We start from the raw sequence: 17,394 nt of genomic DNA, 5'->3' as shown, positions 1-17,394 counted from the left end.
AGGGCACAAGAGTGGGTGGTATTGGTTCCACAATGAGTTATTTACACAAATAATTGAATTACTACATAGTTTGATTCATTTCAAGTTCTTGCGTTCACTACTTTTCCTCCCTAACCCACCGTCATATGGTATTCCTGGTTAAGGTTATTTCCAATCATGGCCCTCAATTAAAAGTTGTGCTCTTTTGAATGTTTCGACCTTTGACGCTGATAACCCTGCTCAGCTTCCCCATCATTTCAAAGAGATCAGTTCAAAGTATTGCACTGTTAGTTTGAGAACAGTTGGCCACCAAAGAAAACACTCCAAGCCCCATGTTCCCAAGTTTTGAATCACATTTTCCTGATAGATGGTATTGTATCTTATTATAACAAAAGCCTTAGTGCGACAACAGGGTCTGGATTTGAATCCATGAACACTGATCATGACTTTTAGCGTATGCTTAACTTTACAAACTAACATCTGACAGTCTCAAAACAATGTTGTTTTAAAGCCCGTGTGGTTCTGTGTATATGCTGGATTTAACCCGTTGCAGTGTCTGGTGACTTGACTGGACCACGGCACAAGACACATCACCCTTTGGTGCTCAAAGGGCGGTACACTTGCAACACAGACACTACACAACATATGAACTAATGCAATATGAACAAGTCTGCCATCTTAAAGTTTGAAGAATCGTATTTATTGTATTTGTATTATTATTATTATGACCTTGTAGCCTGAAATTATTCTTAAGTTGTACATGTACCGTAGATGATTGTACGTATAATAATGTATTCTTCTGACAGTAAATGTCAGAGACTTAAGTAGTGTATTGGATATGGGAGGGGATTATTTGACAATTTCACTTTTTATATTTCATGTTTGATTTTGATATATTCTCCATCATTATTCTGGGGCAATGATCTCCCATGCTTTTCTACGTTGAATGTTTCACACAGCCTCCTAGCCAACATTGCTGGTTACCATCTATGCTTCAATTACTCTATTTTTACTCTACCTGTATAAAATGTGTATATGTATATAGTAGTCACGGAAATGCCTTCTCATGCTGCCTGTTCCTTCTACCATCTTTCAGTGATGTGGTGGTGATGTTTTTCATATTGTATCTGATTTTAGAATTAAACATATTTTCTAAATGTTGGTTCTTGTCCTTATTCCTGAACATGATACAACAGTTTAGGGATTGGAAGGGTAGGTCTACACTACAGTAGCTCCACAAACTCATATTACTTTATTTGTGAGTGGGAGAGTCTTGTCCATGACATGGCATTTTACAGTATATTGACTTTTAGGTTTTTGTTTGCAGGAGAGGCAAAGGCGGCCCTAAGCAGGGCCCCAAAAATGTAATATTAAGTGTTCGTGGCAGTGGCTTAGTAAACCAAGCCAAAATGTGGATTGCAGTCTCTCTTGGTCCATAATGTCAGTGGAGGCTGCTGAGGGGAGGACGGCTCATAAAATGGCATCAAACACATGGAAACCATGTTTGATGTATTCGATACCATTCCACTAATTCCGCTCCAGCCATTACCATGATTCCGTCCTCCCCAATTAAGGTGCCACCAACCTCCTGTGATGTATAAGTCATGGTAAAATCATGACTAAGTCGCTTTGGATAAAAGTGTCTGCTAAATGGCATATTATTATTATTATTTATTATTAAAATTTATGCCCAGGTATTTTTGGGCCGAAGAACTGCATTTCCCATCGACCATCGGTGTTGGTGACGTAGATAGCAACGCAAAGATTCCAAGATGGGGCTCGAAAGTACTATGGTCTGGTAAGGGAAAGAAAAAATATAAATTGTCATATGTATTATTCTTTAAACGAAGTAAGAGGTAGAGTTTGTTTAGTTTATTGTGAACGTGCGTCTGAGTAATTTTTGTATCCTGAAATTTCCGCGAACATGAGTTGTATGTAACACTGGTCGGGCCAGCAATCCTAGTTAGCCATTTCCCTGAGTCATTTTTGGCTTGCTAATGCTAGCTTCGCTATGACATGCAACGGTCCTGATTACAATTTAGAGCAGCTTAGCTAGCAATATGTTCCCTGAAAAGTTGTTTCAAGTCAGTTCGTGAGGGATTTTGCAAATGAAGCAAGCATTTAATCCCGAAACTGCTAACGTTAGCTAGCTTCCTTGTTATTTTGTGAACAAGGGAAACAAGCCAGTGGTTAGGCATTGTTTTACTAAGGTTCAGTAAACGATGACCTCAGTCTTTGTTTCTGCAAGTTGCTCTGGATAAAAGCTTCCTATGTCAACATCGACAACATTCGCTAGCTAGGCACTCCAATATGTCCCCAACTATCAGTCTGTCTAGGGATTAGCAGCATGGGGGAAGGGGGTGAAATGGAGGAGAATCCTTGTCCTGGTTGGGGAAAAGGAAGGGTTGCCAGTTAGGTAAAGTGCACACTTAAAGATGCACTTTGCAGAAATCGCTCCGCCATTTCCTGGTTACTAAAATTATAATAGTTCTCCATTTCCGTTTGTGACAAAAAAAAAAGCAAGTATAGTGTAGAGAATCATTGTACCATCTAAACGCTGTGAAATATTTTCCATAACCAAACAGATTGTATTTTCAGTTGTTTGAAGCTGGTGTACAAAACCGAAAGTAAAATACTTGCTTTCAATGAGAATTACACATAACTCACATTTCTATGTGAATTTGGTCGGGTCACCCAAAAAGTTATATATGGCAGCATTAACTAACTTGTGCAACACTGTTCTAAATATAGATCTAGTACAGGGTTTTTGCCCTAGCACTACACAGCTGATTCAAATAACCCACTCATCAAGCTTTTGATTGTTTGAATCAGCTGTGTAGTGCTAGGGGGAAAAAAACAAAATGGGGCCCCAAGACCGAGTTTGGGAAACCCTGCTCTGGTAGGCCTACATCAGGGATGGGCAACTCCAGTCCTCGGGAGCCTGGATGGTGTCACACTTTTGCCCCAGCAACACACCTGACTCCAATAATCAACTAATCATGATCTTCAGTTTAGAATGCAATTTGTTAAAATCAGCTGTGTTTGCTAGGGATGGGGGAAAAGTGACATCAAATGTTATTGGTCACATATTTAGCAGATGTTATTGCGGTTGTAGCGAAATGCTTGTGTTCCTAGCTCCAACAGTCCAGAAGGACTCTTATCCTACTGGACTGGAGTTGCCCCTCCCTGGCTTACACGCTCCACTGGGTAACTTATGTATGTACTGTGTTGTCCATGTGCCTCAGTGTGGACAACAGTGAATACATGAGGAATGGAGACTTCCTCCCCACCAGACTGCAGGCCCAGCAAGATGCTGTCAACATTGTGTGTCACTCCAAGACGCGCAGCAACCCTGAGAACAATGTGGGCCTCATCACCATGGCCAAGTATGGAGCTACGTGTGTGTGTGTGTGTCATCTTTGTGGTCCCAACAAAGTTGTTCAACATTTAGATATTACAGGATTCCTGGATACTTGTGATTATTTTTAGTGATTTAGTGTAAGAAATGTGTAGTAACTGTTGTTCTCTGTGCAGTAACTGTGAGGTGTTGACCACGTTGACTGCAGACGCAGGGAGGATTTTGTCTAAACTGCACGCTGTCCAGCCCCGTGGAAACATCAGCTTCTGCACAGGCATCAGAGTGGCACATGTATGTATACTACACAGTAATACAATACACTTTATTGCACTTATCGTATGTCACTAAACTGAACCCTGTCTCCTCTCACAGTTGGCGCTGAAGCACAGACAGGGGAAGAACCACAAGATGCGCATTATTGCCTTCGTGGGCAGCCCAGTGGAGGACAACGAGAAGGATGTAAGTGTTCTGTCAATGCAGTTTGGGTGTGTGTTGATAACTGAATGCATGGGCACATCTGTGTCTTTAAAAACATGAAAGTGATGTCTTCTCTGACAGCATTTCCTGTCACATTCTCTCTAGCTGGTGAAAATGGCGAAGCGTCTAAAGAAAGAGAAAGTCAGTGTGGACATCATTAACTTTGGAGAGGAGGTACCAAATATTAAACCTAATATTGCTCTGGTCTCATTATTTCTTTATAGCCATCACTGTCTCCCTTACATAAAAAACTCATTTGGTCTCCAGGAGGTGAACACAGAGAAGCTGACAGCCTTCATCAACACTCTGAATGGGAAGGAAGGAGCAGGGTCCCACCTTGTGACAGTGCCTCCAGGTCCCAGTCTGGCTGATGCCCTGCTGTCCTCTCCTATCCTTGCTGGGGAGGGAGGAGCCATGCTGGGCCTGGGGTCCAGTGACTTTGAGTTTGGAGTGGATCCCAGCGCAGACCCAGAGCTGGCACTGGTGAGAGGGGGAGGACTAGATGGGTTGATCATTCTCTCTCTCTTGTTTTTACGCTTTCTCGTGTTCTCTCTCTCTTTCATTGCCTTTTTTTGGGATGATTTTTATCATATGCTACAATCTTCCTCCTTTGAACTTGTTATGCGCTCTGTGCCTTCTCCAGGCTCTGAGGGTGTCTATGGAGGAGCAGAGACAGAGGCAGGAGGATGAGACTCGCAGGGCAGCAGTGGTGTCTGCTGCTGAGGCCGGGGTTCCCTCGCCTACCGCTGACGGTGAGACAGATACACAACCCTCCATCTACACCCTGTACACATAACTAGAACCCTCCACCTACAAACAAATCACTCCACTACAACTGGCAACCAACCAATGCCCATACACCATTTATCTCTCTCTGTACTCTGATCTTCCCTGGAGGGAGACACTGCATATGGGGGACTGAATTGTTAACCCCCGTTCCAGAGTCAGACGATGCTCTGCTGAAGATGTCAGTCCCCCAGGCTGACACGGCCACGCCCGCTATGCCCGACATCAGCCGCATGACGGAGGACGAGCAGATCGCCTACGCCCTGCAGATGTCCATGCAGGGTGGAGGTCAGTGACATACACCTGTTCTAACCAGCCATAGCCAGTTATAATGTGGCATAATCGGTCCGTAACATCTCTGTCCTGTCCTACCCAGCAGAGTCGATGGACATGGACACAGGAGCCCCCGTGGATTCGGAGGGTGGTAAGGTACGGCCAACTCTCACACACCACTGAGATGAAACTGTACATGTGTAGCGGACATATTCCCCTTGTTACACATGCTCAAAGGCTCTTGTGTTTCTAGCATATGTTAATCTCTCTGCCCTGCCTCCCTCCTCTCTCTGCAGGATGAGGAGGACTATGATGTGATGCAGGACCCAGAGTTCCTCCAGAGCGTCCTGGAGAACCTACCGGGTGTCGACCCCAACAACGAGGCCATCCGTAACGCCATGGGCTCCCTGGCCTCACAGACAGGATCCAAACCTGACAGCAAGAAAGACAAAGAGGATGAGAATAAGAAATGAACATTTACACACTAAACATAATAGATAATAATGACTGATTGTTTTGTTTTTTCTTTTGTCAAGGTTAATGATGCATGTTGCCTTTAAAAAACAACGTTTGTACTAAATTGGGATCTTATATCAACCCAAGGACATTCAGTAAGTGTACATTGTGTACTGATAATAATAAAAACATTTACATAATTCAAGAGAACACCTCGGCTGGTTTTGGAATTTTGTGCCAATGTTGACATGCTGTACACATACTCCTTCCATGGAGGGGATTGACTACTACACATTTTACATTTTAGTCATTTAGCAGACACTCTTATCCAGAGCGACTTACAGTTAGTGAAGGCATACATGTTTTTTTTTTCATACTGCCCCCCCGTGGGAAACGAACCCACATCCCAGCCGGCCAAACCCTCCCCTACCTTGGACGACGCTGGACCAATTGTGCGCATGGGCCCGGTCGCGGCCGGCTGCGACAGAGCCTGGACTCGAACCAGGATCTCTGGTGGCACAGCTAGCACTGTGATGCAGTGCCTTAGACCACTGCGCCAACAGATGTGGTGGAATATGGACTTGACCTTTCAGTATAAAAATGTCAGATAAATACTGATTTTATTGCAAACTATCCCTGTGTAACTGTAGGTCTTTCTGAAAGACCATGCTTTGTGAAACAGACAAGATACATTGTCTAAATTTAGTCCCTGCAGGACCACAAATGCAACAAAAGCATGCCCTTGGCTCTGGAGGACATTGTGCTATAAAGGTTATTTGATTGTACCACTGTCAAATGACAATGTCCTCAACCATTTTCAGGAAATGATTGCCAACACTCGCCAGAGCAAGAACAAGGCGTTACAATGTAAAACGTATGTACATCATATGTGCGGAAAACAGCTGGCAAATTGCATACACATTAGCTTCCAAAGTTGACCACTTTATGAACCTGGCAGGACCTATCTCCCCCGTCGTCTCTGGTGACGATCAACCCATGCGTCAAAAAGGAAAGTCGGGAACCCAAGAGCGAGGTAAACAAACCAAACATTTCCTTCACAGATGTAAAACTAGATATACATTTCTGCCTGTCACAGATATACCATTATAAACCACTGCTTCATATGAATGTCCTGGAATAATTTCCAAATGTAAGGTTTAAATACTTCCTTGCACTGACGACGACGTAAATTCTAGCTAGCTAAGTGATGTTAGCTACGCTAGCTGTTCGGCGCAATGCTAGTAGGGAACGTAACTAGTTAAGTGTATGTGTGTCGAGATTGTCGACAGTTCAGTGTGGTAGCTAGCTAGCTAGCTAAATGAACTTTGTCAAATAAAGTAACGCTAAAATATCCACATTTTGTGTCCTCGCAAACTCAGCGAGTATAGGTAACTAGCTAATACAGCTGCACTGCATAAAGCATGTGCAAAAAAAATGCTGTCTGAAAACTAGGCCTAGCTATCGGTCTTGCTAGTTGTCTTTGCTGTATTAGCTTGCTAGCTCAGTAGCCAGTTCACACTAGGGCAGTTGGGGAACATGAACTTCCAAATAAGTTCCTAACTTCCAAATAAAGTGGTTGCTTCTAACTACTAACTCATTCAACAAGTTTGCCAGGTTTGAGGTTTATTGGGTTCTAGTAATTTACTTACATAGCTACCTGAAATATAGGCTATTCAACATTGCAATTCAACATTATGATGATGCACGTTCAAAACAGGAAGTCACATCTATGTTTGTCATGATTTATCATCATTCATAGTATTCGGTCCTGCCTCAGGGGCTTAAGTTGGGTTGGGGACAACACAGTGTTTATTTCTCACTCCTGTGTGTCTGTCCTGCAGGTTTCATAATCCGGGAATGGGGGACATGAAAACCCCAGATTTCGACGACTTGTTGGCAGCCTTCGACATTCCAGACATCGATGCCAAAGAGGCCATCCAGTCTGCGCCAGAAGAGGGTGGGGAGGGGTCAGGGAAGGCCGGGGGCAGTGTGTCGGGGGCCGGGGGTCCCTCGCCAAGACCTTCCAGCCCCACTGATTCCCCTCCCAACCCCCAGAGTGAGCCTCCAGTGGTCAGTGTGATTGTTAAGAACAGGGTGAGGCCTGACTCCTATGAGGAGACTGAGGGGTCAGATGAAGAGGATGGGGACAGCCCTGGGGGCAGTGGGACAGACCCTGAGGTGGAGACTGGGATGGGAGTCAAGGGGAGCCTGCTGAATTCACGACTGGCTCCTAGGATGCCTGGTCTGGTCTCCTCAGAACCTCTCCTCCAGAATGGGTTTGAGGGGTCCACAGCCACGCTGGAGCCCAGTGTGAGAGGCCAGGGGGTGGGCCAGGCCAACAGGGAGCTCTGGTCAACCTGCTCCCCTTCCACTGCAAGTGAAAGAAGGGGCAGCAGTGGGGGCGCGGGGGGGTCGGCCAGCACAACCAAACATACAGTTAATATTCTCAACAGACTGAAACCTCTCCCCTCCCCTCACACCTCTGCTGGTCCTATAACCTCCACATCCTCCTCCTCCTCCTCATCATCATCTTCACTCTCCGTCAACCCACACCTCTCTCCTCCCTCCATCCTGAGTGAGGACACTCCGCGCCCTCCCAGGCATCTCTCCTCCCCCCCTCCCTCCAACGGAAGGATGAGGCGCATCATGGACTCGGATGAGGATGACTCTGAACCGGATTTAGGAAGCCCGCTAGTGATCCAAGAGAGCCCAGATTCTCCCATGTGCTCTCCTCCCAAATTTCCACGTAGACACCGCCAAGTGTCCACTTCAGAGCTGTTCAGCTCCCCAACTCCCTCCTCCCCTCCTCTCCTCTCGTGCCCCCCTCCTCTCTCCTCCAAACCCCCTCCCTCCATCACTCAGACATCCTCCAACTCTAAACCCCCCCCTCCAGATGAAGTACCCTCCACCCCCAGGTCTCCCTCCCCTCCTCCTGCCCAGCCCCGGGCCAGTCAGTCCTGGCTGGCTGCCGCCCTCAGTAACCCCAGACCCATCTCTAGCCCTGTGATGGAGGAAAGAAACCCGGAACATGTGATCGAGGAGAGGGACTCACCAGAGAGTCCCCCGCCTGACCAGACAGGTTCTGCTATGTCCACTGTGCCCAAGAGGAGCTCCAGCCCTGCACCAGCCTCAGCTTCAACTCCACAGGGGGCTAGAGAGGGAGAGGAGCCCATGGAGAGTGAGCCTACCCTGGCGAGCAGGTCAGAGGACAGTGAGAAGATGGAGGTTGTGGATGGAAGACAAACAGGAGATACGGAGACGGCTCCGGCCAACGCTATGACGACACCAACAGCCCCCGTTCGCCCGCTCAAAGTCCGAATCAAAACGGTCAAGACCCCTACAGGCAGCATCACCAGGACAGTGACGCGAGTAGCATCTAAAGGGGCAGGGGGGACCCCCTCAAAGGGCACAGACAGCTCCAAACCCTCCCCAGGTGGTCGTAAGGTCCTCAGCCGGCCCAAGAGGGTGGCATCTCAGCAGCCTCCGCAGCAGAAGTCAAAGGGTGGCAGCCTCCTGCCTGTGTCTACACTCCAGGACGCAAGTACCGCCATGTTGATGGCCGCCAGCAAGGCCCAAAACAAGATGGCCGCCGACAGCAACAAGCCCAAAGTGTCGGCTACGGCTGTCAGCATCACCAAGTCAGCAGCCCTCCCCTCTGTCTCTTCTGCCTCTTCCTCCTCCCCCAGATTCAGCCCAGGGGGGGCCAGCGTGCGCAGCCTGGGCCAAAAGACCTTGAATGGGGGTGTGTCTGTGTCCCCCTCCCCCCTCCTCCCCCCTCAGGGGGGCAGTAGACCGGCCTCCATAGTGAACAGTACAGGAGCCATCATCTCCAGGAGCCAGTCCAGTCTGGTGGAGGCCTTCAACAAGATCCTCAACAGCAAGAACCTGCTGCCCAGCTACAGACCAGACCTCTCTACACCACTACCACCGGAGTGGGACCTGCCTCTGCCTGCACAGGTAACAGACCTAGGTCTATATCAAGGGTATTCAACTCTTACCCTACGAGGTCTGGAGCCGGCTGGTTTTCTGTTCTACCTGATAATGAATTGCACCCACCTGATGTCCCAGGTCTAAATCAGTAGCTCATTAGAGGGGAACAATGAAAAAATGCAGTGGAACTGGCTTTGAGGTCCAGAGATGACTTTGAGGGGTTTATATCAGCATGGATCCAGTATTGCACTAGTAGCACTTAAAAGCGGAAGTCAAATTTCAGTTAGACCTTGTGTTCAGTAGACCAATAAATCGCTCTTATTTATGTTTTTTTTTTATGGTCACACACTGGATAGGTGCAGTGAAATGTGTTGTTTTACAGGGTCAGCCATAGTAGTACGGCGCACCTGGAGCAAATTAGGGTTAAGTGCCTTGCTCAAGGGCACTTATTTATCCCCAAAGGGGAAATTTGATTGCACCAGCCAATACATACAACACCAATGAATATGCATTGTATCGAGAGACATGTCATCAACATAGGTATTGTATTCATGTTGTTCTTCCTTCTTTGCGTCGCAGGGCTACCGCTGTCTGGAGTGTGGCGATGCGTTTGCCCTGGAGCGCAGCCTGGCTCGCCACTACGACCGGCGGTCCCTGAGGATCGAGGTGACCTGTAACCACTGTGCCAAGCGGCTGGCCTTCTTCAACAAGTGCAGCCTGCTGCTCCACGCTAGGGAACACAAGGAGAGGGGACTGGTCATGCAGTGTTCCCACTTGGTCATGAGACCTGTCACTGTGGAGCAGATGATAGGACAACAGGACACCACTCCCATTGGTGAGAGAGAGAGAGAGACTGTGTGCTATTACCTTCATATCTGACCTAGGACTCTTAGAGTAGGAGTGCTGATCTAGCATCAGATTTGACTTTGAGATCATAATGAATCATATTATATGAACGGGGGGGACCTGATCCTAGATCAGACCTCCTACTCTGAGACGCTTTATGACTACGGGTGCAGCGCTGTTTAACAGTGCCTGTCTAACCCACCTCTCTTTACATTCACTCCCCTTCCCCTATCTATTTCCCCGTCTCTCTCTCTCTATGCCTCCTTTAGGCATGCTCTCTCCCTCCCTCTCCTCCACCTCTGTCCCAGCGTCGTCTGCTCCGGCTGTGACTTCAGCATTGACCCCTGCGACCCTGAGCCCCGCCCCCCAGCTGCAGCAGCCAGTCCCCAATAAGAAGGCGGCAGAGCCGGTGCTGTACACCAATAACAAGTGTCCTGAGTGTAAGGTGCAGTTCTGCAGCAAGGCCGAGGTGGCTGCCCACTTTCAGGAGGTCAAACCAGCCCTTAACACTGTGAGTAGAGCAGTGTGTGTGTTTCCACATCTTTTACATTCTAGACACTGTATGAATAGCTTGTGTCATGGCTTTAGGAGTACCTGCCTTACTGACCTGTGGTCCCTCCTTTCCCCGTCTCCCTCCAGTCCTGTACGGAGTGTTCTCCCCCCATGCTCCTTCCTAACGGCTGCAGTGCCTCTGCTCACGCTCGCATCCACAACCCCCGCCCCCCCTACGTCTGCCCAGAGTGTGGGGGTGTGGCCAAGCAGCCAGCCTTCCAATCCCATCTGGAGGAGGCCTGTCTCCACTTCACACGACGCATCGGATACAGGTGACCTTTCACCCCTCACTCCCTCTGTAGTTGAAACAAACCTAGTTACTCCCCTAGACACTGATCTAGGATCAGATTACCTTACCACCAACTAGGGCTGAGGCGGTCATGAAATTTTGTTAGCTGGTTATTGTCATGCAAAAGTCTGCCGGGCTCACGGTAATTGACCGTTAATTAACATAAACATGTTTAGCATCTCCAGGCCTCCACGCATACAAGCCGCCTATGAGCGTTTTTTGAACATCTACATTAAAAAAAAGTCCCATCGCAATAAATCCATAATTTATTTGAGTCAGGTCTAAAGAAACATGATATGAAGAAAATGTATTTCAGAAGAACAAAATAACATAAGCCTACAGTAGGCCAACTCATATCTGGCTGTCCTCCATGCCATAGGCTGTAGGCTTGTTCATTTAGCATTTAGCTGACAAGCTATGTCATCACTTTATTTTATATGATTATATAGTAAGAATAATATAATTGAACTTAGGATATTTTTCCCATTACGGAGCGTGTGCGTATATGAAGTGGCTATGTTGAGCATAAAAGTGATCATTTGAAACAGGTCCTATATGCTAGATTTGGAGTTATGTGACAACTTTAGTTGTGAATGATACAAAAATGTCTTAGAAATCAAAACATAAATGGGCTGCATGGTGCGACTATAGGCTATTGATGATTTGAGAAAGTAGCCAAAAAAAGTTTGCGCTCTGTTCCTTGCCTCAGGCTGCACAGATGTTCTCTCATCAAGTGATCATATTTTCACCCTTCAGACTATTCTCAGTTTAATCTTGTCTAATATGTAGAATTAGTTTTGATTTAGAATGTCCCATTATCAATGGGCAGGAACAGGGGCAGGGGAAAATACATGTCATCTGTATGCACTGGAATAGCGAATGGACGCCGCGCACTTACCCTCAGGTCCGTTTTGTTGGCTACTTCTGTTTTATAGCGGAGCTGTGCTTAATATGAGCAGCTGAGAAATAAATATAAGAACACTTATTTCACTCCACGCATCAACCCCTGTTTGAGGAGCATGCAGCCTCTCGCTGCCCGACAGGTGATATTCCGCCCAAACTCTGTATGCCATGGGCTCTCCAACCCTGTTCCTGCAGCTACCCAGTGCTTCATTTGGGAAAACAAGTGAAATCTGTTTGGAAACATTGATAGTGACATGTTTTCGCAACAAAACATATTTCACTAAACTGTTGACAGCCCGTCTGCGCGCTCGAGAAAGGAATAAAGGAGAGAGAGGAGGAGATGGAAACGCACGGTGGTGAGATATTCTGTATAGCTAAAGGTAATGTGTCACCCAATTAATAAAAAATGCCCTATTAGTAGGCTATTCAAAATCAAATACAAATTCACTAATTGTAGGCTAACTGTAAGCTGCCCTGCACAATCAATGAACCAACAGCATCTCCTAGGGCTATACGTTCTCTCCCAGACTCATGGATAGACATGTTGGAGCGTAGCATAAGGTAACCAGTCCATTCAGTATGCATAATAATACAGCTCACACGCAAAGGCCATTACTAGAATTGGTTTAATTTTGGAGAATAGGCTAGATCAGTTATATACCAAAGACATCTTACATCAGTTTTGTTTGATGTTTTTCTGCGGTGCGTAGTATTATGCTGTAGGCTATGAATTGTATAACGGCACAATCATCATTTTAATTAAGTTTTTTTTGGGGGGGGGGTTCATAAGCCTATGTATAAGCTCTAATATGCGTATGTTTTGAATGAATCATCACCTTAGAAAGCGCTGTCCATTTCGTTGTGTTAGGCTTTGAAACAACATCCACAACAACCATGTTTTACACTGTTTCAACCTGCTGTTGAACTTCTTTCTTCAAATTGATCATCACAGTGAGGTGAGTTTTAAAAGTCTGATAGGCCTACTGTTTTGATGATAAGTGTTTGATGTGATTTTCGATTGCATTTGCATTGATGTTAGAGGGACAATAGAGCCCTGAGTACCAGGCCATTAGCGACCTGATGGTCATTAGCGAGTTGGGAACTACTAACACATGTCCAGAGTTCATAAGAGGAGATTACTGTGACTCAACGGTTACGTGGAATTTCACTGTGGTCATGACTCATGACTGCTGGTGTGTCGGTAATACGGTCACCGCAACAGCCCTACCACCAACCCATGCTTTAACCATTAGGAGGATGAAGAAATATCTGACCCTGAATCAGTGTTTAGGGACAACATTTACAATTATATTTCTCTCTCTCTCTGTGTCTGTCTTTCTGCAGGTGTTCTAGTTGTCAGGTGGTGTTTGGAGGGTTAAACTCGGTCAAGTCCCACATCCAGACGGCTCACTGTGAGGTGTTCCATAAGTGTCCCAGCTGCCCCATGGCCTTCAAGTCCTCCCCCAGCGCCCAGAGCCACATCAACACCCAGCACCCCACACTCACTGGAGGACAGGCCAAGTACGTGCACACACACACACACACACACGCACACTGATTGTGTTCTCTGATTTTATACCCTTCTTTTCTTCCTTACAGGATGATCTACAAGTGTGTGATGTGTGACACAGTATTTACCCAGAAGCCACTGCTGTACGTCCACTTTGACACCCACCTAGTCAAGCAGAAGGTGCACGTGTTCAAGTGTCCTGAGTGCACCAAGCTCTACGCTCAGAGAAGTTCCATGCTGGAGCACATCAAGGTACATCTATGGGTTCACCTCTCACACAGTCCTTCTCAAGACTGGGTTTGGGTCAGTCAGTTTTTTTACATTCATAAAATATTCTGTTGATGTGTAGCTTAACTCTCTTCCATCTCTCTATCTGCTCTGTTCCTTTCTCCTTTTCTCTCCTCTCCTCCCCCTTCCCTCGCTCAGACTACTCACAGAGTTCCCGCGGTCAAACAGGAAGTTCCCGTTGCCATGGCGCCCTCCCCTGCCCCTCTCCCTCGGGCGCGGAGCTCGGCGAAGACGGAGAGCTCTGACGGGGAAGAGTGGGGAAGGGAGGAGGAGGAGGAGGAAGAGAAGGATGGAGGGAGCAGTAAGACGAGTCCAGGGTGGAGCTGTGCTCCCTGCCACGCCCGCTACGCTGACAGAGAGGACTACATTACCCATATGGCAGAGCAGCATGGCAAGGTCAGGAACACAGACTGCACATAAAGACAGTTTGATGTGCAATACAGTAGATTGATTCTGAATCGGTTCTAACTGATCAGTGATCCATTGTATCTTCTGACCCTCTAGGTCAGGCCTACTCTACTGCCGGCCCACGGGCCCAGTCCTGCCCAAAATTAACCCCTAACTGGCCCTTAAACTAATCACCTAATCGCCACGGGCCCAGTCCTCACTTGAGAAAAGTTATGCTTAATACTTCACTTATGTTCTTCCAAATAAGATCAGAGTTTATTTAGACTCAACTTTGAGCTCCCCAGGTGTTTGTCAAGTTAGGATTGGACCCGATCATATAGGTTCTGAAGCCGTATATCATATCTATCTCTAAAGTTGTGGAGCACAGTCACCTCTCACATGAAGTGGAGGGATCCAGGAAAGTTTCCCCTCTTTTTTTTCTTTGAAGAACAGATTTTCAGCCGTTTTTCTCAGTAAGCATCATTGTCTTTAGTAGCCTTTCTGTTTTTAAACTAGGGGAGCTGAGGGGACTGTTCACTGTAAGGTGCCTGTGTTTTGTGTAGATCCTGAAGAAGTTCCCGTGTAGTCTGTGTGAGAGCTCCTTCTCCTCCACGTCCAGCCTCAGACGCCACATCAGAGTCAAACACAAGGGCATCAAACGAGCCTTCCACTGCCGGTGAGTATGCACACTACACCCTAACCCCTACATACTATACCCTACCCCCCACATCAGAGTCAAACAAGCCTTCCACTGCCAGTGAGTATGCACACTGCACCCTAACCCCTATATACTATACCCTACCCTCACATTAACCCCTATACTACCCTATTACAGCTTTATCTCACCCTACCCCCTACACTAAACCCTAACCTGTGTGTGTAGGTTGTGTACTGAGGGGAAGAGGACGTTCAGCAGTAGGCTGGTGTTGGAGAGACATGTCCAGCTGAGACACAGCATGTCAGCTCTGGAGACAAAGGTACAGTTCCACTTTCTCTCACAACTACCAACTGCAGCCTTTATATAGGAAGAAAGGTTATTAATGCTAAATGTCATTAACTCTAATTCTCTCTGTCTGTCAGAAGCGAGGGAGGGGTGCAGAGGGGGCAGACAGTTCCTCAGAGCAGGACGGAGGCTCCAACCCTCCGTTCACTGTTTCAGCTGAGGAAGATGGAGGAGGAGGAGGGGTGAAGACTGAGGAGGAAGAGGAGGATGTGACCGAAGGCATCATCCCCGCTAAGAGACCTCGCGTCACCTCCTCGGCCCCCCCTCCCCAGCCAGAGTCTGGGTTCCACTGTGCTCCGTGTGGCTTCACCACCGAGGACCGCGCCGTCTTCCTGGAGCACATCCCCCAGCACCGCTCCGAGGCCCTGGGGGGAGGAGTCAGCCTGCAGTGTCTGCAGTGTGGAGCCTGCTTTGCCTCCGCCCCCTCCCTCTCCCGCCACCGCTTCATCAGCCACCGGGTCCGAGACACGCCCCCTGACAACCACAGCCGCCACGCCCATAACGACCGCTCCCTGACATCGTCACCCGGCAATGGCGGTAACCACGGTGACGGGAGTCCCAGAGGGGGTTCCCTGCCAGGATCTCCCTCTTCCTCGTCTCACCCCCCCACGCCGCTGGGGGAGGACGGGGAGGGCAGGGTGGGGTGTAAGGTGTGTGGGAAACGCTTTGACAAGGTGTCGGATCTGAACACACACTTCAGGACTCACGGCATGGCCTTCATCACCGCACGCAAGACAGACAAACCTGTCTGAGAGAAAAAAAGAGCGAGGGAGGGGAAGGGAGAGAAGGAGGGGGGAGAGAGAAGAGAGAATATTTTGGAGGAAAGGAGGGTGAGGGAGTACCATAAACTGCAGATATTTTAGTAAGAGAGAGGTTTAGGAAGGAAAGTAAAGCTCTTCACTGTAAACCGTTCTTCAGCAGTGTGTTCCTGTCATCACTTATCCAACACACAAGCACATTGTGATAAGTTGTTGTTTTCATTTCATTTTTTCTTATTAAAATTTCTGGCACATTTCTCATATGGCAGCCAGAACCTGTGTGTGTCAGTGTCTGACTGATTCAGGACGCAGTACCTCAGGTGCTGTACCTGTCTGACTGAGGTAGTATTAACATATTCTTACTGAGTTTTAAACAGTGGAGGCTGCTGAGGGGAGGACGGCTCATAATAATGGCTGGAACAGAGCAAATGGAATGGCATCAAACACATGGAAACAATGTGTTTCATACCATTCCACCGCAGTCATTACCACGAGCCCATTCTCCCCAATTAAGGTGCCACCAACCTCCTGTGGTTGTAAATGAGTTATAAAACACATTATTCCAGGTTATATTACCAAATAACACTTCCATTCAGAAGTGTACTTTTCAAAATGGTAACCACCAGAGAATGTGACTGGTGTTGAAAGAGACTAGTCAACATGGAGATGTGATTGGCTTATTGATTTGAATGTTTCAGTTTTCTATGGCTCTTCCAAGCACAGAATCTCACAGTGGATTGGTGACAGCCACCACTGGCCTCTTCTCTGTGTAGAGCCAGTCCCAGTTCTTTTTGACTATTGCATCGATTTTCTTATAGTTTTGTTCATAGGCTTTGATTTCTGGGTTTGTGTATGTGCAGGTATTTGTTTTTCATTGTGAGTAAGCTCTGGATTGGCTTGGTCTCTTGAATGTTCTCCATTCTCATCCCCGTCCGTCTAACCATATAGTATGATCAGGGATGAGATTGGCTCCATAGAGACGTCAGGCAGAGTATTCCTGTTGTTCCGGCCTTGTAACATCAGGAATTCCAGATGAATCAGGAAACATCCCATCTCAAGATGACCCTCTATTACCTGGAGGGGTTGGGTTGGACCCTTCCATTGCTGAAGTGTGGTTGTACTTGACCAGAACTGAACCATAACCATGTAAATATGAGTACATCATAGCTAGACAGCTATTCTCTCTTTCTCTCTCTGAGAGGAAGGGAGCAATGGAGGGGGGGAGAGAGATGGATGGCGTGATAGTGAAGATCCTGGTGTAGGAGGAGAGGCATGAGGGGTTGAGGACAGTGATTGTATGCTAAAGAAAACCATGTAAGGCGTGTTGAATTACTGTAAAAAAATTATGATTATTTTTTATCCTAAAGATTAGTCACCCAATCAGCGGTGTTGATAACTGTTCTCTCTTCTGCTCTTTTGATAAAGTGAGTGTGTGTCTCCAGCTAGAGTTTCTTCTCAATCTTCCCAGATTACAGTGCTGACGCACAGCGCTCTTTTCCCCCTGTAACCCAATTTTCTGTTGTTTTCTTTCTTGCATAGAGTGTTTCTAATAAAATACCCAGAGATAAATAAAGTGATGTATTATATTCTGAGTCTCAT

General features: G+C 47.1%; 2 protein-coding genes across 3 annotated transcripts; both read left to right on the top strand.

Moving 5' to 3' along the window:
- Window positions 1-1,709: 1,709 nt before the first annotated feature.
- On the top strand, window positions 1,710-5,539 carry LOC311117476 (26S proteasome non-ATPase regulatory subunit 4-like). Of its 2 annotated transcripts, none has more exons than XM_084192400.1 (10): window positions 1,710-1,777; window positions 3,225-3,365; window positions 3,514-3,628; window positions 3,710-3,796; window positions 3,920-3,988; window positions 4,082-4,297; window positions 4,458-4,566; window positions 4,757-4,888; window positions 4,980-5,029; window positions 5,170-5,539. In XM_084192400.1, exons 1-10 carry the CDS (start codon window positions 1,752-1,754, stop codon window positions 5,344-5,346), a joined length of 1,122 nt encoding a protein of 373 aa, XP_084048526.1. In that variant the 5' UTR covers window positions 1,710-1,751; the 3' UTR covers window positions 5,347-5,539. The 2 variants fall into 2 exon arrangements, with proteins under 2 accessions (XP_084048526.1, XP_084048525.1); XM_084192399.1 differs by having other exon boundaries at window positions 4,977-5,029.
- A 735-nt stretch (window positions 5,540-6,274) lies between these two features.
- Window positions 6,275-17,374, top strand: LOC311117462 (zinc finger protein 687a-like). The gene is made up of 11 exons (XM_084192386.1): window positions 6,275-6,362; window positions 7,171-9,286; window positions 9,839-10,094; window positions 10,375-10,616; window positions 10,745-10,929; window positions 13,194-13,370; window positions 13,449-13,611; window positions 13,786-14,043; window positions 14,598-14,710; window positions 14,918-15,011; window positions 15,118-17,374. The coding sequence occupies exons 2-11, from the start codon at window positions 7,187-7,189 to the stop codon at window positions 15,787-15,789; spliced, it is 4,260 nt and encodes a 1,419-aa protein (XP_084048512.1). The 5' UTR covers window positions 6,275-6,362; window positions 7,171-7,186; the 3' UTR covers window positions 15,790-17,374.
- Window positions 17,375-17,394: the final 20 nt, after the last annotated feature.

This window comes from Coregonus lavaretus, assembly GCF_964263955.1.
Source record: "Coregonus lavaretus genome assembly, contig: HAP1_SCAFFOLD_643, whole genome shotgun sequence".
Classification (NCBI taxonomy): domain Eukaryota; kingdom Metazoa; phylum Chordata; class Actinopteri; order Salmoniformes; family Salmonidae; genus Coregonus; species Coregonus lavaretus.
This window is presented reverse-complemented; position numbering and strand designations above follow the sequence as displayed.